This window comes from Sorex fumeus, unplaced genomic scaffold (assembly GCF_029834395.1).
Source record: "Sorex fumeus unplaced genomic scaffold, SorFum_2.1 ptg000061l, whole genome shotgun sequence".
Classification (NCBI taxonomy): domain Eukaryota; kingdom Metazoa; phylum Chordata; class Mammalia; order Eulipotyphla; family Soricidae; genus Sorex; species Sorex fumeus.
The window spans coordinates 33,046,522-33,067,374 of record NW_026606118.1 but is presented as its reverse complement, the minus strand read 5'-3'; the positions used below and the strand labels follow the sequence as shown (position 1 = coordinate 33,067,374).

Sequence of the window (20,853 nt, the reverse complement as noted above, 5' to 3'; positions counted from 1 at the left end):
ATGTACATGATAACCATTCAGTACCTGTATTGAAAACCATGATGCCTAAAAGGAAAAAGAGAGAGACAGAGGGAGCAAGAGAGAAGTGCTTGCTACAGACATACAGACACAAGCTGGACAAGCTGGGCGAACGGGGGGGTGGGGAGGCAGCAAAAGGAGAAAAGGAATTGGTGTTGGGTAATGTACACTGGTGGAAGGAAGGGTTTTGAAACATTTATGACTGAGCAACTTTGCAACCATGTATCTCACAGTGATTTAATTAAAAAGGCGGAGATTTTAAATTATTATGTTTCTCTCAATCTAAAAATAAAATCAAACTTTTGTCATGGGAAAAAAGAAACGTGATTTTCCAATGGCTCAGACCATTAAAGTACACTGATTTTACTTCGAAATTTCCATCTAATAATAAAGTATTAAAGATTATAATGTTCAGATGTGGATGAAAAATAGGAACTTCACTTAGTTTTCTGTCATAAACAATTGTAATAAAATTGCACAAAGAAAATTGAGGATACATAAAACAATTCATAATACTTAAGAACAAAAATCACAATACTGTGATTCTTGCAGAAATAAAAAGAGTGAGTTTTATTTGTATCCCCTATCTCTTTGTGGCAGAGGATAAAGAAGTCAGAAAGTGATATTGAATCTTTTTCTATACTAGTGACTCTAATTTTCAGGGTCAAGTACTAGAAATGAGAGAAATGCTCATGAAGGATCCTTGGTAAATTGTGTAGAAAATATCTTTGATTCAGATGAGTAGCACTGTAGCACTGTAGCACTGTCCTCCCGTTGTTCATCAATTTTCTCGAGCGGGCACTAGTAACTCTCCATTGTGAGACTTGTTTGTAGAATAACATTGCCACAGGGAGTTCAGGTTTATCGGGTTACACCCATCACAGTGCTCCCGAGTCACTCCCATTCCTCTATTTATCTGTAAACTCTTCTCTGTGCTCTCCTCCCCAGCCAGTTAATCACCTTTTCTCCCTAATCAGATTCTGTTAGCTTGTAAGATCAGATCCTTCGAAGGACACTGAACTTGTATTATAAGTTATGTCCTTGGCATAGTTTACCTTAAAGCAATGTCCTTTCTGTATGGACACAGAAAGACAGTTAATATTATGCTTTGTAACTTGGGAGTTGATTGACTCCAATAATATTCACTCCTGGGCATCTGCTTGCTTGACTCAGTTGCCCTTAGTTCCTAGCACCCCAAGCAGGGTCCCGACGAGGGACTGAATGGACCAAGGGCAAGCTGTGAACTACCCTGGCATTGAAATGGGCCAGGTCAAAGCACCACGATACTCAACTATAAGTTGAGGGCATGATCATGAACAAATGCTGTCATGATCCAAAAGTAAGTAACTATGAGACTAGGACCCAGCTGGGACTAGGAAGACGAACCTTGCCTGAGGACTGTTTTATATATATATATATATATATATATATATATATATATATATATCACGATCATCTGTTGTTCGTCGATTGCCTCGAGCAGGCACCAGTAATGTCTCCTTCATCCTAGCCCTGAGATTCTAAAAAGTGCCACATTCAAGGCTCTTTCAGGGTTAGGAGAATGAGACCCATCATTGTTACTGGTATTTGGCATATTGGGTACGCCACGGGCTGGAGCGATAGCACAGAGGGTAGGGCGTTTGCCTTGCACACAACCAACATGGCCGACCCGAATTCGATTCCTCTGCCCCTCTTGGAGAGCCCGGCAAGCTACCGAGAGTATCTCGCCCACACGACAGAGCCTGACAAGCTACCCGTGATGTATTCAATATGCCAAACACAGTAACAATAAGTCTCACGATGGAGAAGTTACTGGGCCCACTCGAGCAAATTGATGAACAACGGGAGGATCATGACCATGACCGTGACCGGCTACGCCACGGGGAGTTTGCCAGACTCTGCTGTGTGGGCAGCTTACATTCGGTAACTTGACCCAATCTGAGTAGGCTTAGAGTTCTCAGCCCCGGGACCCATATGCCTTTGTTCCTCTGCCGTTACCTTCATGCATGTGGAGAGTGGTCTCAGCATTGCTTGTGGCTGGTTCCGGAGGTCTTCAGCTGCAGGGGTTCAGCTCAGGGTGGGGAGGGAAACTCAACTCGCCCCCCTCCAAGGGGCCCCGGGGAGGACAGCCAGGCACAGGGGCAGGAGGCTCTGTGCTGTTCTCTTCCGGGAGCTGGGTTTTATAGTCTCTGGGTCTTGGCGGTTGAGATTACACAGCACCTGGGGACCAGTTGGTGGGTGTGACACCTGCCTACTGGAAGATGGAGGATCTGGGTGGAGGATGCTCAGCCCCAATCCAAGCAGGCTTGGAGATCTCAGCCCCAGGACGGGCATGCCTTTGTGTTCCTCTACTGTTACCTTCATGCATGTGGAGAGTGGTCTCAGCATGGGTGTGATATATATATCAGAATATATAGTGAGATGTCCTCAGGAAGAGCCAAACTGTAAGTTTATCTCTTACTGTGCTCATACAGAATGACATTGCTAGAAATATTAGAAGTAGACTTACTACAACTATTTAAGTAGATTACTAGCTGAGGAAAGAATACACCCTTGTTGGGACCCCACCCTTGAGCAGATCTCCTAGTAATCTGGAATAAATCTCTTTAGATGAAATTTATTCCTTGAGTTAATCTCCTCGAGGAGTAGTCTTACCTCTCTTTGCTGATTTGTTAATGTTCAACCCACCTTTGTGTCACCACCCTACGTGATTGCTATATAAACTAAGACTAAGCTCAAAGGGGGCTTGGGCTCAAGAGAGCAGAGACTGAGGCTCAAGCTGAGGCGCGGGCTCGGGCTCCAGAGGGCAGAATCAGAGGCAAGAGTGAAGATTGGAATAAACTACAATTGATACCGACCAGCCCTCGTTCATTGCTTCGCCTGCCGTTGCCATCAACCTCCCTGGGGTGGGGAAAATGACGTGAGACTACCGAACGTGGGCGGCGGGAGAGATAGAGCGCCACCGGACCTTCTGAAAACACACAGTTGTTAGTATTTTTGGCATATCCAACACGTCATGGGGAACTTGCCAGGCTTTACTGTGGGGGCGGAATCCTTTCGGTAGCTTGCCGGGCTCTGGGGGTTGAGGGGCGGGGGGGGAGAGGAATCAAACCCAGGTCGCAGCGTGCAAGTCAAAGGCCCTACCCGCTATGCTATCGCTCTGGCCCATGTTATCATGAAACCTGGTCAATCCTTGTAGAAAGCAGTAAAACCTTTGTTAATTAAACAGATATTCGGGAGTTGCATATAGTTCTTGACAGCATTGGATTTTTTGTAAGTTAGAGCAGAGAGACTTTGCTGAACACTTTTTTATGGGGCAAAAACTTTCGAAATGTTATGCCTGAGTAGAAGGGCAATTTTAGGCTAGGCTTAGATTAAGACAACTTTGTAACCTGATCAACAAAGCCTTTAAATAAATCTTGGTGCACTATTAAAAAATATGATTTCATATAAATGAACATAAGAGGTGATAGAAATAAAAATGAATTATAATTAACAAAAACATTATTCATAGTTATTTCTAAATGCCCTTACATTTTAATTATTTGTACATTAATTGAGTATGATGAACTTTTAAATAATACTTGTTTACCCTGCACATTTACAAATGATGGGAAGAAGTTTTACAAACATCAATCACCACAAAAAGGATAGAAAAATATTTTTCTAGCAATCCTTACATTTATAGCTGTTGCTCTATACATCCACATACTAACACCTACATGAAAGAGGCACCTATACAAAAGAAAAGTTTCTATATAAAATCAACTATGTACTATAATAAAACACATAATAGAATATGTAAAGGATCAATAATTCACATACATTCATTATTTTTTAATCTAAGTTTGTTTCAGCAAAATTATAACATCTTTTCCATACTAGAGCTAAATTCTTAATTTTTTTCCTCCTTTTTTTTTTTTTTTTTACTTTTGGGTCACACCGGTGGTGCTCAGGGTTTACTCCTGGCTCTGCACTCAGGAATTACTCCTGGTGATGCTCGGAGGACCATATGGGATGCTGGGGATATTACCTGGGTCGGCCGCATGCAAGGCAAATGCCCTACCCGCTGTACTATAGCTCCGGCCCCTATTTTGTTCCTCCTTTTACTGGACCAACACTGAAAACTAGAACTGAAGGAGATCATTGCAATTTCTTAGGTCCCTGCCCTAAGCGTGGAGGATCCTTCTCAAACACTCTTCCATACAAGGCCATAACCAAGATAGGCAAAGGGCTTCCACTTCGGCTCTTCAGACGTCCATCTCTTAAAATCTGATTAAAAAAAGAAAATCAAAGCATTAATTCTAATGTAGAACTTGGTTTCTGGCGTAGAAGCCATCTCTGACAACCTCACTCTAAAAGTAGCCTAACATGGCATGAGGGAGTACAGCAGTTAAAGCATGTGCTTGTCATGAGGCCAATCCCAACATCATAAGGCATCCTGAATATCACCTGGGGGTTGTACAGCTGTTTCTGGCCCTGAAAATCAACTGGGGGTAGCCCTGTTGGCCCTTGGTAATACAAGGCCCAAGCCTCACTAAGTCCTCCCTTGGGCAATAGCATTGGTACTGGTCCAGTTGCCAAGAACCATTGTGAGTGGCTTTTGGCCCCTGAGCACAGCTTGAGAGGATGAAATATTAATTTTAAGAATATGGGGACTGGAGCAATAGCATAGCAGGTAGGGCATTTGCCTTGCACACAGCTGACTCGGGTTCAATTCCCAGCATCCCATCTGGTCCCTCGAGCACTGCCAGGAGTAAGTCCTGCGTGCATGAGCCAGGAGTAACCCCTGTGCATCACCGGGTGTGACCCAAAAAGCAAAAATAATAATAATAATAATAAAATAATAATATAATAAAATTACATGTAAGATTCAAAAGCATAAAGGATTTTGTGTCAGAAGATACATTATTTCAGATATAAAGGCCTAATTACAGAAGAGCATGGGGGAAATTACAGCAAAGAAACTGGCAGAAGTGGCTAAATGGAATAATGTATAAAGATGACTTGTCATCAATAAACACTCGACATTACAATCACTCTCATTCTAACAACTTCAGATGACAGTGCACCAACAGAGAAGCTGCATATTCAGTATTAAACATGTTTGACTGGACCTTCTACACCATGCAAATGAAGAGAACATCTGTTGCTACTATCTGAAACCATTATCATTTTAATCTTTCCATCAATTTAATGTTGCTGCAGTATCAGAGTCCTATAGAAAGATGAACCACGTATTTTCCATCATAGTCTAAAACGATCTAGAACTGCAAATTGTCTTTCCTGTCATAGTTTCAGATGTCTTTGTGTTTTCTGGGTTTGGTTTGGTTTTGGTTTTTGGTTTGTTTTTTGTTTTAGGGATACACCAGGCTGTGTGCAGCACTTTCTCCTCCTGGCAGTGCTCACAGAACCCTTTGTGGTACTAGGAATGAAAGCTCTGCTGCATGCACTGCAATTACCCTACTCACTGTATTACCTTGGCCCTGATATCCACATGTCTTTAAAGGATTGTTCATAGATTATGAACAAAAACACTGCAATAGTGTTTTTGTAATGGATTTCAAGCATATTCATCACATTTGTTCAAAGATATTTATCTTCCAGAAAGCCTCTTACCTCGTAGTATCCTTCCGGGGCAAGCTGACTCCCACTGAGAACGATCTGTGGGAAAACATAACGGGTTCCAAATGTGCCACTGAGGGAGAATTCTTCAAACTTGGTAAAAGCTGACCCCACAGGCTCCCCACACGTCCTCAGGTCTGTGGTTTGACATTTCAGCAGTGTACATATCTGTATAGGAAAAGGACATTTGAAACTATTTTCTCTGCTGTACAATTAGAAGAATATGTGAAAGTGGTCTTCCAGCACTTCTCAAAATGTAGTTCCTAACCTATTAGTGAGTCCTAAGGTCAATTTATTGGATCAAGATTAGCTCTTTTTTTTTTTTTAACTTTTTTTGAGTCACAAGTGTCAATACTCAGGTTACTTCTGCTAGTGCACTCAGGAATTACTCCTGGTGGTGCTTGGGAGACCATATGGGATACTGGGTACCGAACCCAGATTGACCTTGTACAAGGCAAATGCCCTACCCACTGTATTTTATTCCAGCCCCAGATCTTCATTTTTAAATGGAGCAAAATTGGACAAACTAGAGTATTAAATTTGCACTAAATGAATTACACAGAATCACAACACATAATTATGCTATTTCTGATTCTAATATCAACTATTCGAAGCATACTTTAAAAAAAATCTCTTTTAACTGGGTTATGTAACTGCACTGCTCTGAATTCTACAGTGGCTTGGATTACTTATTTCAGGTTTAAGTCAGACAATTTGAAAAAACATTGCTCTAAAAGTAATCTGACTAAAAACGAGCATGCATAGAAGTTGAAACTTTTTTCTTTTTATTATTTGACCTGCTGGGAACAAAGTAATTTGCTCTGTGTGTGTTTACTTAAAAGTCAAGAGAACAAATTCTGTTCTTGCTAAGTCTGAACAGATGAAGTGTTCTGGAGGCAATATCAGAGAATTGTGTAACTTTAAAACAAATAACTGAATCCAGCACAACTTTTAATGAAACACAGTGATGACTTAGAGGAAGCACCAATAAAAACAGTCATTTTAGCATATATGAGCACTTTTACCTGTAAGTAATACTGTCCTTCTACTGTGTGCAGCCCATCAAAAGCACCTAGAGCATACACTTCATCTGCTCGCTTCTCAGACATCTGGTAGGTTAGGTGACAGCATAAGTTTTTTTGGCAAACTGTGTAATTTCCTGTGTTTTGCTTAAGCTCCGTGAAGGTGAACTCATCAAAATAAATTGTTCCTGGAAAATCCGACTGTGCGGAGGAGAAAGGCCTGACACCTCTGGCATAAGCGCTCCAGTCAACTGGTGTGGGGTAAGCGGGATCACTCCGAGGCCTGGACTTCAGTTCAGAGAGCATCAGCTGGCCACTGTTTGTTTCCATATCATAGTGATAGACTTTGACCGCTTCTGGTGCGTAGATTCCACTTCCTATGAGCAATGTAAAGTAACACAGATACCCTGTTTCAAATGTTAGATGGACACAAATGGAATCATCCTGATGAGTGCTCGAATAACAATTTTTCTAAGCATAAGGGTTTTCAAAACAGCCAAGAATCAGTCTTGCTCTCAACATCCCCCAGGGGATGCTGGAGTGATCCCAGAGTGTAGTTCTAACTTCGGTGCAATTGGAGGAAACTCTGTTCACTTAAAGAAGGAAGATTTCCAAAGAAGTACTGAGTATTTTTTTTTCAGAAAAAGTAGACAGTAGGTCAAATAATTTGGGGACCCTTTCTGAAAGTGGATATCTTGTTACAGTGGTTTAAGTTTCATCAAAAGTTTGACTCTGTGTCCTTCATAAAGCACAATTTGTGCTAAAATTATCCTATAACTTGGTAAACTTGATTTTCTATTAACGTGGATATCCTTTCAGCCAGCTTCACAAAAACTTGGAAAATTCTTGCATGAGGTTTTAGCTCACCATTGAGTTAATCTGTTTTCATTTCTGACACTTTATCTGGATCAACAAATATCAGACTAGTGCAGCCTATGTGGGATTGCATTGATCTTGCATTTTCTTGACCCTGACACTATCAAAGATAACCTGTACAAACTTGATTAAGCCTGAATTGATTTAATCACATGAACATAATTCATTTCAGTATTGCTCGTAGATTCAGGCTTCTAGGATCCTTATATTTAATTTAAATTGGGAGGCAGTGTATGGGGCCACACTCATCTGTGCCCAGGGATAAATCCTGATGATGCTCAGGGGATCATATGTGGTGCTAAGGATTGAGCCCAGGTCAGCCTTGTATAAGGCAAGTGCCTTACCCACTGTACTATCCCTTTGGCCACCTGACTTTAAATTTTGAGATGATTTATTTTCTCTTTAACTGCTTTATGTAAAATTTTACAACACCTTCTTTACTCATACATGGGCAGAATGATCTTAAATAATGCTGACAGGAAAACCCATGGGAGTATTTATTTATGGCATAATTAAGAAATAATTTATTGTGATCATGGAGAGGATCACGCTAAGTGAAATGAGTCAGAAAGAGAAGGACAGACATAGAAGGACTGCACTCATTTGTGAAATAGAAAATAATATAATATGAGACTGACACCAAGGACAGTAGAGACAAGGGCCAGGAATATTGCTCCGTAGTTGGAAGCCTACCTCATGAGCTGGGGGAGAAGGCAGCTGGAATAGAGAAGGGATCACTAAGTCAAAGAATGGTTGGAGGGATTGTTCAGGATAGGAGATGTGTGTTGAAAGTAGATAAAGGACTAAACGTTATAGCCTCTCAGTATCTATATTGACAAAGCATAATGCCCAAAAGTGGAGAGAGAGTATGGGGGAAATTGTCTGCCATAGAGGCAGGGGGAGGGTTGGGATGGGGGAGGGATACTGGGGATATTGGTGGTGGAGAATATGCACTAGTGAAGGGATGGGTGTTCAATCATTGTATAACTGAAACTCAACTGAAAGGTGAAAGCTTTGTAAATGTATCTCATGGTAATTCAATAAAAAAAGAAAAGAAAATTGTTGGCCTTATACATTAAAAAGAAAAGGAAATAAATTATTAAGGAAAACTGACAATTAGATATCAGTGGAGACTTAGTGAGGTTGTCAGAGCCACTGGCATTCTGCCAGTGTGAGTTACCTGTCATGTGCATTCTGGTATTGTGGGTGTTTGCAGCAAGTAGGTTGACTCTCATAGCTCTGGCCCATGATGACTGAAAGGGTACAGCAGAGAGGAGTGGTAGCGTGTTGTACCATGCCAAGGGGAAAACAATACTGTCAACTTGAAACTCCTCCACCACTACCACAGCTGGGTGATGGGAAAAAATGTCGAAGCAAGTGAAGATGCCAAACTTCCCAAAGGGAGTGTCGAAAGTCACAACTTTTGAATCCTTGGGGAAATTGAATTGTATTTCAGGCTCAAAAAGATTGTACTGTTGACAAAATGCAAAGGGCAGAGAAGTGGGAGAGAGATTAATTAGAATGCTGCCAGATGAAAGGATTAACATACATGTTTTTCTTTCATGTTATGCATATTTAATACTGTTGCTCATAAATTCATGTAGATCAGACCTAGTATACCACTATGAAGTTTTTATAGAATAATAATAAAAAGTCATTGTTCTAAAATGAATGAATTTTATTATAAATAATATTGAAAGGTGAACATTCCTGTCATAAAATTTTGAATTTTGTAAATGTAAGGTTGCTTACAGCATATTGAGAGGGAATGTGTCCTTGAGACCATATCTTCTGTTACTCAGAGGCTACTCTGACTTGGTGCTCAGGGTTGCTTCTGGCACTGCCCAGCTGACCATATGATACTGGAGACCAAATCCAAGGCTCCTGCATGCAAAACTTGTCCGCTAGTACTTTGAGAAATTTCCCCTGACTACCAGTGCATTCTTTAAATAACAACACAGTCAGTGTAAAGTCTAATCTGTTAATAAGATAAAACATTAATTATATAATTATTTCTTAAGCCTGGTCATTGCTCCAAAAATTTGACTTAACTTGGGCTCAAGAGTACATCATATGCTTCGCTGAGGTTTTTTACTTTGCTAAAGGTATGCATTCAAATGTTGTGGCAACATCTTTCCCTTCCCAATTTTAATGAGAGTGCATTACTTTTCCACTTTCTGCTCCATTCTTCATCTTGCAGTGATCATCCCAACTAAGACAGGTGACCTAATTGGAATCAAGAAATGGCAAAGGCCTCCATGTGCCATCTTAATGCACCAACACCTCTGACCCAGAGATACAGAAGCAAGTCCTGGTAGATACCACAGCGCTGGAGATCTCTCCGGGCTCCATACCAAGCCAATTTCACTGGGGCACCCCCAATGGAGCAGGTGCACTCTCTCTGCCTACTCCAGATGGAATCCCAGCAACCAAGAGCTTCCACAAACAAGACCCTCCCCTGTGTAAACTCAAAAAAAAAAAAACCAGCAGCGGCGGTAGCGGTTTGTCTCTCCCACCGCCCGCGTTCGGTAGCCTCACACAGGTTCTCCCACCTCAAGAAGGTCGACAGCGATGGGCAGGCGAAGGAAGGAAATGAGAACCAGGCTGGCTGGTCTTAGTTGCAGTTTGTTCCAATCCTCTCTCCATTTATTCCTATCTCTTTCCTCTGCCTTCCCTCCCCCCTGCTACTTCATTCTCCTTCTCGATCCCCCTTCATCCTCCTTCTGACTCTGGAATCTGGATACTGATCCCCCAACCCACTCTTACAGTCTTGTTATATCCCAAAGCATGAGAGGTTGGGGTAACAATTACACATAGGTGTGGTCACAATCAATAGGGGTAGAGTTCTTTCCCTTGGGGAAAGCTGCTTCTAGGACAGATACTCTCTCAGCAGGATAACCCACCTAGAGCAGAATCCCCTGGGTGTGTTTCTCCTCTCCTTGTCCAACAAACATGTAAGCACACATAATATAAATCATTTTGTATGGATACAGTAAGAAATACCTTAAGCTTATAGAATTGCTCTCCTAGGGCCATCTCAATCTCAGACTACAGTGCTCAGGCCAGATTCCTAGCAGGGTCCTAGTCTCGTCGTTACTTTTGGATCATGACAGCATTTGTCTATGATCAAGCTCTTAACTTATAGTTAAGAATCGTGGCACTTTGGGGCTGGAGAGAGATAGCACAGCGGGTAGGGCACACAGCCAAGCCAGGTTCGATTCCCAGCATCCCATATGGTCCCCTGAGTACCGCCAAGAGTGATTTCTGAGTGCAGAGCCAGGAGTAACCCCTGTGCATCTCCGGGTGTGACCCAAAAAGCAAAAAAAAAAAAAAAAAAAAAAAAAAAAAAAAAATCGTGGCACTTTGGCCTGGCCCATTTCGATACCAGGGTAGCTCACCACTTGCCCTGAGTCCATTCAGTCCCTCGGGACCCTGCTTTTGGGTTGTTAGGAACCAAGGGCAACTGAGGCTTAAGTCAAGGAATCAGATGGCCAGGAGTGAATAATATTCAAAGCCAATTCAATCCTAAATTACAAAGCATAACATTAACGGTCTTCCTGTATCTATACAAAAAGGACATTGCTTTAAAGTAAATCATTCAAAAGACATAAGGAGAGGAGAAAAGGCAATATTAACTTACAATACAATTTCAGTGTCCTAGAAGGATCTGACCTTACAAATTAACAGAGTCTGATTAGGGGAAAAGCTAATTAACTGTTTGGGGAGGAGAGCATAGAAGTGGTTACAGATAAACACAATGGAATGGAAGTGCCTCAGGAGCACTGTAATAAACCTGAATTCCTTGTGACAAGGGAGAAAGGACAAAGCAATGTTATCCTACACTCCCCCACCCCCGGTATGTGGATTCCAGGACTAAATCTCCAAGCCCTGTGGCAACAGAAGACCCAGGCTGCCTCTCTCTGGGCCCCCAGCTGCCCAGTAGGCTGGCTGTGATGCCCACAATTTACCTCCGGGTGCCATTTTAGTGCACCAACAGCCCTGGCCCAGTGACTCCCAATTGAATCCCAAAATAGATTAGTGTCATACAGAGAGGTCTCTGGAATCCAACCATTTACAAATCTAGAAATTTACATTTATAATCACGACCGGGAGAGCTCTCATGATATTCAAAGTGAGCACCACGAGCTCCCTCGCAGATGCCCGTTGCTCTTTTTATCAAGCCAATTTAAATTGGGGTTTTCTATGAGCATACTTTCATAAAAAGGACTTAAAGAATTAATGACGAATGCTTAGTAGGAGTCAGATCTAACACTGATGTTAAATGATACAGAAAAGCAAACTTCTTTAAGAGAATTGTGAAATCTTTGTAAGACTTTTATTACATCTGGTTTACAGTCTTTCATATTCTAAGAATAACTCTAACTCAGAAAGTTTCTGTGATACTGAAGCAAATTAAATACCTTTTCTATGACTTTTTTTTTCTGTTTAGGGGCAAACACCCAACAGTGCTCAGGAGCTACTCCTGGTTCTGCACTAAGAATTACTTCTGGTGGTGTTTAGGAAACCACATGGAATGCGAGGGATCAAACCCCCAGGTTGGTTGCATGCAAGGCGAGTGCCTTTCCTGCTATACCTTCTCTCCATCCCCCTTTTCTGATGACTTTGGAATTAAGAATACTTTCCTAACAGTCTCCCACCAGCATTCAATAGACAAGTACACATTCATGTCACAAGCAAAAGGCATTAGCAATTTTAGACAAGACATAAGATCTCTCACCTTATGATAGCGTGCCACCAGCTTACCCTGAGAATCAAATACCACATTGGTGTTGTACTGGTAACGACCATCAGGGGGGCACTGAGAATCACTGGCGTTGCATGCTTTCTTGTCCCCAATATTTGCCACAACATAGATGGAGTTCTGCTTGGCCAGACAGCTGAGTCTTTCTTGAACTGGGGTATAGCCAAACCTAAATCAGTAGATATTTGCCTTTAATTTACAATGGTTTTATGATTTCTGAATTTGCTTTAACTGCCCTTTACCTGTAACAAAACAGATGTGCATTAACAACTAGCAGTTAAAATCTCACATGCAATGCAATCTCCAACTTAATAAAAGGTCATCTAATTTAATGTGCCAGACTCCAGATTGCAATGCAAGACCTAACAGTGAAAAGATGCCAGAAAAAGAAAAGAAGTAACACTTTCTTTTCTAAAATTCTCCTAGGAAGTCAAATGAAGGGTGTGAGCCCTAATAGACTCTTCATTAAAAAAACCTTCTCTATAGCCCAAGCCACAGTCATATTATGGAAGTAAATAAGAATAGGAAGTAAATAGTCTCCTGTAAATCAACATTATAGAGAACAAATGAAGCATTACTATTAGAGGATTTCATTTAAGAAGAACAAAAGGAACTAATCCAATCTGTTGACTGTTTCCTCTTCAGTCATTCATCAGTATTGCTCCCCTTCAAACAGAGAGGAATCCTGAGACCCAGAGATGGTTACAGGCTGTGAAATTGCTTTTTTGAGTAATGACAAATTCATCCACTTTGGAATGTTATCCTAGAAGGAAGAAGAGACTGAGGTAATAAAATTGGAGGAATAATAGCTGATTTCAAACATTGCACTAATTTAAAGGAGGATAAGAGATTAAGAAAAGATATCAGCGCATATGCTGTCCGAGACCATGGGCTGCTTGCGCCCACGAGGCAGAGCACATGTGGCGCCAAAGGACAAGTGGCGCCCTCATCTCCCCTCTTGAGATGTGTACTTTCATGTTTTTGTGTCAAATGCTGGAATGTGTGTAGAGGCTCTCTCCACCCTTGGAGAAGCCTGTGTTCTCTCTTGAATGTGTCACTCTCTCTCTCACTCTCTCCCCCTCCACACTTTAAAAATCCTCCAAATAAAATCTGTTTATTTCATTACTTGTTCTACCCCTGAAATTCCTTTCTGCAAGGCGAGACAAGAACCCAGTAATCCTGGGTCCCGGGTGGCAGAGGTGGTTGGGGAGAAACTGACTGTCTTTCTCCTTCCCACTTCACATAAGTCACCCGGAGGGTTCACCGACATCAGAAGGGACATAAAGTGAAGAAATCCATGAGGAAGGAGGTAATCTGTGGAAAATCTGCCATGGAGGTATGGTTCCTTGGAAATCTCTAGGAGGGAAGAAGGAGGAATGTCATAACCTCTGCGCGAATGTGTGTGTGTGCGTGAGCACCTTGATAGGTCCTCCTATCGAGTGTGATTTTGCAGCTCCATGACCTGGCACTCTTAAAGCCCCTCTAAAGTCACGGAGCTCGAGTGGGCTCCCTGTGATTCCATGGAGAACATAAGGTCAAGGGTGGCACTGGCATAGCTGCCAGTCACAACTCACAATGCTGAACCACTAAGGCCAGATTCTCCACCGGCCAGGCAAGCATCTGAGTGGTCTCTGCAAAGAGGCATCCCTCGTTTGTTTCGCGTCACCGTTCACTGTGGGTGGAATGGGAGAAAAACCCACTAGTAAGAAGGTTCTGGGAAACTTAGGGCAGGAGATCAAATCCTAGGCAGAAAATCCTTTCCCCATCCAGTCTCAGTCTAAGCAGATGAGATAGAGATCCGCTTGAGATCAATTCAAATGCTAATGAAGGCAGTCAGCAGACTTAGCTCTAGGCAAAGTGAGACTGAAAGAGAAAGAGAAAAAAAAGGATGGGCCTACTCTCAGCATCAAGAAAAAAAACCCCTTGAAACCAGGATTTCTCCCAGCCGTGAAGAAGGTATGGGATGGACTCCTTTCTGCCAGGATATCTCTGTGGAAAATGAGGCCCAAAGTCACATCCAGTTCAACCTGAAGACTCGAAGCCATCCAGTTCATCATGGGACATCTTATGGTCAGGCCTGGGTAACTTTAATGTGCCATATAAGATTAATGATGTTGTTGGTGTGTCTCCTGTCTTTAGCTGACCCCCAGGACTTTGCAGTAAATAATGGGGTATCCCAAATGGAGAGTTCTCTAATCTTGCTGTGTTTATGCAAAAAAAAAAAAAAAAAAAAAAAAAACAAGCCAGGTTTGTTAAGCCATCTGGCAAAGTTTTAAAATGAAGGTGGAAAGAAAAGAGAGAAAACCATGTTTCTGTAACTTTCTTTTTGTAAGAATCAGATTCTAATTCTACAGAGGTGATTGAATATATGTATTCTAATCTTGATCTAAAAGATACCCCCTTTTGGGAAATTTAGATAAAACTTGGTTTACTGACTGTAGGTAAACAGCCTAATCTATAAAAGAACTCAATGTTGTACATACATGCTGTCACTAGTCTGATCAGAGCATTGGAAGCCAGATCTTTACTAGGGGGAACCTCAGCTCAAAGTGCAGAATTAATTGCTTTCCCCCAGCCTGTGAATTGGCCAAAGTGTCAAGAAAGGGCATCTAAACTGGTTCAGAGTATTCACTTTTAGTTCTATGAACATTCATTTGGAGAGAACATAGATTTTAACAGCTCTTAATTTTTATTGCATAATGGGATTAATACCAGAGAATATTTCCTCTAAGTCAGAATGCTCTGCAGAAGAGGAACGATGGGCTTTGGAATGAGGTTTCCAAAAGGAAGTTGATGGATGGTTTATCCAACAAGGAAAATTGCTAACCCCTGGATCAATGCAGTGGAATATTATTAAAGGGTTATGCTTTAACACTAGTGAAAAATATCCTCTATGAGAAGGGACTGAACAGGAAGTAAGGTAGAAGTAAATCAGAACTGTGCTTTCTGTGCCATGAATGAACCAGTGGAAATCTTGAGCCTCCTCTCCTAACACCTGTTCAACATCAAGGAACTTAGAGGAGGATCGACAGCTTGACCTCATGCAAATGATCAAATGCTCATATGCTCAAGGTATAAATATTTGTTGGTTCTTATTGATAGCTTCAGTGTATGGGCAGAAGCTTTTCCAATCTGTACTGAGAAAGCCAGTGAATGGCTTGGTGTTTCTGTGTCCATTAGAAAAATCTGGACACAGGAAGTTATTTTTCTATCAACCAAACCTGTGGGTAGAGTTATTCCTTTGCATTATTTTAATGATAGATATGGGTATGGCATTATGTTGCTTTGGTTTCTGTTGCCTTAACTCTTGCTCTTTTTTTAAGACACCAAACAACTCTGTCCTTAGAAAGACCCTTTCTGGGTCAGAAAGGACCTTCTACTCCTCCAGGGTCTAACCATTTATTTCAAAGTGATATCCCTCAGTCTAACTGATCTGATCTTTTCTTTCAGATAACTTCAGGAGCCCACCAATTCATTGCCTGGGGCCCATTATAAACTAAGGTAGCATGAGATTTCCCCCTTGAATAGGCAGGGTCTGCGCCCCTCTCTCAGCAAGAAGCAGCTTCAGAAGATGGACCATTTTCCCCTTAAAGATTTAAGGTGGTGAAATCTCTAGGGGGGGAATATGATGTAGGCAGATAGACAGGGAAGGCCACCTCCCAAGGCAATAGCAAAGCCAGCCCTGCAGAAAATAGGAACTAAAGCTTGATAAGACCCTCACCTGGGGATGGAGCGATAGCACAGCGGGTAGGGCGTTTGCCTTGCACGCAGCTGACCCGGGTTTGATTCCGAGCATTCCATATGGTCCCCTGAGCACCGCCGTGAGTAATTCCTGAGTGCAGAGCCAGGAGTAACCCCTGTGCATCACCAGGTATGAAGCCAAAAAAAAAAAAAAAGACCCTCACCTGGCTGCAGCAACAGACCTAAAGAAGCTCCTGCAGGAACAAAAGGCCAGGAAAGAAATTTCAAAGAAGACCATCACCACTCCCAACCCCCCTGGTAATCTTCATAGCAACGGATTTTTTACCAAGGAAGAAACCCTATAAAGGCCAACTTGAACAAAGGAAGGGCAAGCATATGCTGCCCAAGCCCATGTGCTGCTTGTGCCCATGCAGCCGAGCACATGTGGTGGTTGAGCACTTGTGTCACCCACATCTCCCCTCTTGAGATGTGTACTTTCATGTTTTCATGTCTAATGTGGTCAGCTGCGTGCAAGGCAAATGCCCTACCTGCTGTGCTATCGCTCCATCCCCAGGTGAGGGTCTTATCAAGCTTTAGTTCTTATTTTCTGCAGGGCTGGCTTTTGCTATTGCCTTGGGAGGTGGCCTTCCCTGTCTACCTGCTTACATCATATTCCCCCCTAGAGATTTCACCACCTTAAATCTTTAAGGGGAAATTGGTATGTGTGTAGGGGCTCTCTCTGCCCTTGGAGAAGCCCATGTTCTCTCTTGAGTATGTTACTCTCTCTCACTCTCTCCCCCTCCACGCCTTGGAAATCCTCCAAATAAAACCTGATTATTAAAAAAAAAAAAAAGAAAAGATATATGTATATAAATGGACTGTTAGAATAAAGGCAGTAGAAAGGCCAAAATAATTTTTAAAGAAATAGAAACTGAAAAAAAATAGTAACTTGGGGTTGGAGCCATACCGAGGATAGGGTACTTGCCTTGCACATGGCCAACCTGGATTTGATGCCTCACATTCCATATAGTTCACGCTCTCCAGGGATGATCCCTGAGCCCAGAGCCAGGAGTTATCCCTGAGCACCACCATTGTGACCCCAAAACCAATCTTTTTGTAAAAAATTAAAAATAGTAACTAGAACATAGACAAAAGAAGAGAGTTCACTAGTCTTTGAAATTTTCTCATATAATATACGGCAAATAGGTATTCATAGTACCATCGAATTAGCAATATTCAAAGGAAATAGCTGTGTTTTAATTACTGTCATGTTAATTACATATTTTTCTACTATTATATTTTAAATGAAAATAGTTAAACCTGGAGTATAAGTTGAATGGGATAATGTATGTATTGTACCAGATATAGTTCCTGGGGATGAGTAGGTCCTTAATATATAAATAGCAGCAAATATGAATTTTAGAGCTATAGAATGGCAACTCATAAAACTGATGGATTTATTGTTTTGAGGTCTTTTAGCTGCTTCATACTCTCTTAGGAGCCCCTCATAATTGATGTTCAACTAATTTTTTACTAGAAAGGGCAGATTTATGACCATGGTTTCAGACTATAAAGTCCCCCTCCCCACCCTCCTCGCTTAGGGAAAGTGGGCCAACATGGTCAGTATTCATATTCATTAAAACCTTTGAATTAAAAAGTATTTTGGTTCATTTTGCTTTTTAACTAAATAATTAGAATAATTATACTTTAGTTATTGGCCCCTCATCAACAAAGTCCAAGGAAGCATGAGATCTGTTAGTATTCTAAATGATAGTATTTAAATACACCAAGGATGAGCACTTCTATCAGAGAAAAATACTACTAAGAAAGAAATGGTTTTCTTTACTAAAAGTACTAGTATACTGAATTTTTCACTTTTTATTTTTGCAGGGGTGGGGTGGAATTGTCTTGGGTGGTATTCGACTGTGCTCAGTACTTAATTCTGGGTACTTAATTCAGGACTTAATTCTGGTCTGTGCTCACTATGTTGGTGCTCAGAAACCATATGTGGTACAGAGGATTAAACCCATGTTAGTCACATGCAAGAAGCACCTTATTCACTGTACTATTATTCCAGTCCCAATTTTTTTAAATAACAAAATTGAAAACTTGTCATTTGAATAAGTTTTTGCAAGTTCCAACAACATGAAAATTTAATTAGCCATTTACTTTCCTTCTTAAAATGACACACTTGAAACTAATTTCAGACTTTTGGACCTCATTTCTTTAAGAAATAACTTCCAAGTAGCCTAAGTAAACAGTGTATTTCAGTATGAGTCTCGTGAATTACCAGAAACAATGAGTCCTTCCTAGTCCTTTCTGGGAAAAACCACATAATCAAGTATATACTGCATCATCGTTAAATGGTTACTGCAAATACTGATTATGCAACATTTAGACAATATTTTTCAAAGGTGAAAATTCCAGACTGAGCTTGGGTCACATAGTAGCTCTCTCTTTTTTCTTTTTCTTTTTTCTCTTTGCTGCATTTATCAAAATTATAAAAGAAGCTTCCTCTTTGGATCAACAATAAAATTCTGAACAAAACTGTGTCAGTTTATAGTTTGCAAATTAAATAACTAACTCTGACAGTGCTTTCCATTTAATGAAATTACACATAGTATTCCATGAGTAAATAACCTAAAATATTCTATTTCATAAATATTTTTTTGTTTTACAAACTTTTAAGATAATTGTACCTTAATTACAGTTAATAATTATTATTACAATTTCTCACAGGATAAGAAAAAATAAACTCAAATTTAGCTCCCCTGTTGAAAAAAAAGGTAATAAATTGAGCACCACTGCTCCTAACAACACCTTATCACCAAGTCATTGAGTCATTCTGCCTGCACAGTGGCCAAATATCCACAAGAGTAACCCCCAGACTCCCTCATCTCTGTTGGATGACCATTCAACATAAATAGTGACAGGTAACATTGTAAAGAACATAAAGTATATAGATCCAGAGGCCAGAAAGATTGTATAGAAGGTAGAGTGTTTTCCTTGCAGCAGCTGGCCAGGTTTTAATCCCAGAACTCCATTAAGCTCCCCTGAGTCTTGCCAGGAATGATCCCTAAGAGTTGGAATAATCCCTGAGGACTTTTATATGTGGCCACAAAACAAGCCAAAAAAAAAATGTACAGATTCAATAAGCATTATTTATTTGACTCTCTTTATTCTGTAAGGGCAGTTAGGAAGAGAGAACTTTGTCATGTCTATCTTAAAGAAAAGAAAGTTGATATCATAAACACTTGTTTATGTTATCTGCCTCACATCAACAGATAAAAGGTGGTAAATGTGTTTTCAACAGTCCTATTCAATTTCCACTGATCATACTATTTACATTGCAAATGATAGAGATAGCTGAGTTCTTTGGAAATATTAGCTTTTTCATCATTTGTGATTCCCTCAAAGGAGGAAGATATTCATGGAATGACTTATATTTAGAAACACAGAAATTACTTTGTTGAACACCAGTTAAACACAATCATAAACACTGTATACGTGCATATAATTCATTGGAGAAAACTAAATTCAATAGCTGAGTCACCATGCTCTCAAACCACTTACCAAGTAGAAGACATGCCAAATACTACACAATATGAAGCTTTGGATACTTGCCTGAGAGTATATTACTCAGATTCATTGAATTTGTTGCTGGTATTTTGCAATACCACAGCTTATTGTTCAAAAGCCAAAGGGTAATAACTCTACCTCTTGGGGTCTCTACATGGAGTCCAGTTCACTTCAGGGGCTGGGATATCCTCCAAATATGGGTAAATGGTCTCCCTTGTGAAGTCCCAGCCATAAATTCCATCTTCTGGGGTCACAATTATGTGAGCACCCTATCAAAGCAAGTGGAAGCAAAATATTCTTATAAATTCCAAACACAAAAACCCACCAAATCCCAAATATATTTTGTAATAAACCAACAAAATAAAGGGGGCGGATACCTTCCTGGCCGCCAGTTGAACTGCTTTCTCCAAAACATCGATGTTCTTGTTCATGTAGAGCAAAGCTTCTTCCTTGGAAACAGGCATTTCTGTTTTGTTTGGCAATATAACAGCATGCTCATATACTGCAGCAATAAAAGTGTCCAAAGCACCAACATTCAGAACAAAGAGGGTAAAAACTGCTGCGTATTTTGAAAAGTGTGATAGAATCATAGCTAAAATTTTTTAGCTCTTTGTTAAAACAAGACAAAATCTTATATCTTATACTGTGGGGGTTGGGGAAAGGACTTTTCATGAAAGCCATTTCTGCACCAGCTATTTATATTCTTTCATCAATATATTGCACAACAAAGCACCGAGAAAGGATGTTATGCAATAAATCTGACACCTGGAAAGTACATTGACTCAAATGGGCAGTGCTGTTGAAGCATTCAGAGGTACTCTTGTTAGTGTGGAATTAATGACACTGCTCCAATGTCCAAAATATCTCAGCTAATGTGATCTCTTAATAAAAGGATTTAATTTAAAAAAGAAATAATTATTAGGACTCCTCAGTTGAATTGAAGGCGTTAAAGTCAAATTTGTGATCTTGAGGAAAAGACACAGGGCAGAACCATAAAGTAACGTCTCTTTCATCCTAGCCCTGAGATTATATTCAAGGCTCTTTAGGAGAATGAGACCCATCATTGTTACTGGTATTTGGCATATTGGGTACGTTGCGGGGAGTTTGCTAGACTCTGCCGTGTGGGCAGACTACATTTGGTAGCCTGCCAGTTTGTCCAAAGTAGGAATGAGATAATAAGATGTCATAATAAGATGTTCGTGGCCGCGCGGTTCCGGGAGCTGGTTTTTATAGTCTCTGGGTCTTGGCCGTTGATGGGATTACACGGCGCCAGGGGGCCAGTTGGTGGGT

The 20,853-nt window shown here is 40.8% G+C and overlaps 1 protein-coding gene across 2 annotated transcripts; it reads right to left on the bottom strand.

The window, feature by feature from the left end:
* Nucleotides 1-3,326: 3,326 nt before the first annotated feature.
* LOC130034579 (vascular non-inflammatory molecule 3-like) lies at nucleotides 3,327-20,214 on the bottom strand. Of its 2 annotated transcripts, XM_056126194.1 has the most exons (7): nucleotides 19,941-20,214; nucleotides 19,702-19,832; nucleotides 12,280-12,472; nucleotides 8,722-9,013; nucleotides 6,669-7,042; nucleotides 5,638-5,811; nucleotides 3,327-4,290 (listed from the first exon to the last, which is right to left on the bottom strand). In XM_056126194.1, exons 1-7 carry the CDS (start codon nucleotides 20,151-20,153, stop codon nucleotides 4,162-4,164), a joined length of 1,506 nt encoding a protein of 501 aa, XP_055982169.1. In that variant the 5' UTR covers nucleotides 20,154-20,214; the 3' UTR covers nucleotides 3,327-4,161. The 2 variants fall into 2 exon arrangements, with proteins under 2 accessions (XP_055982169.1, XP_055982170.1); XM_056126195.1 differs by lacking the exons at nucleotides 19,702-19,832; nucleotides 19,941-20,214 and adding an exon at nucleotides 16,025-16,134.
* Between the last annotated feature and the right edge of the window lie 639 nt (nucleotides 20,215-20,853).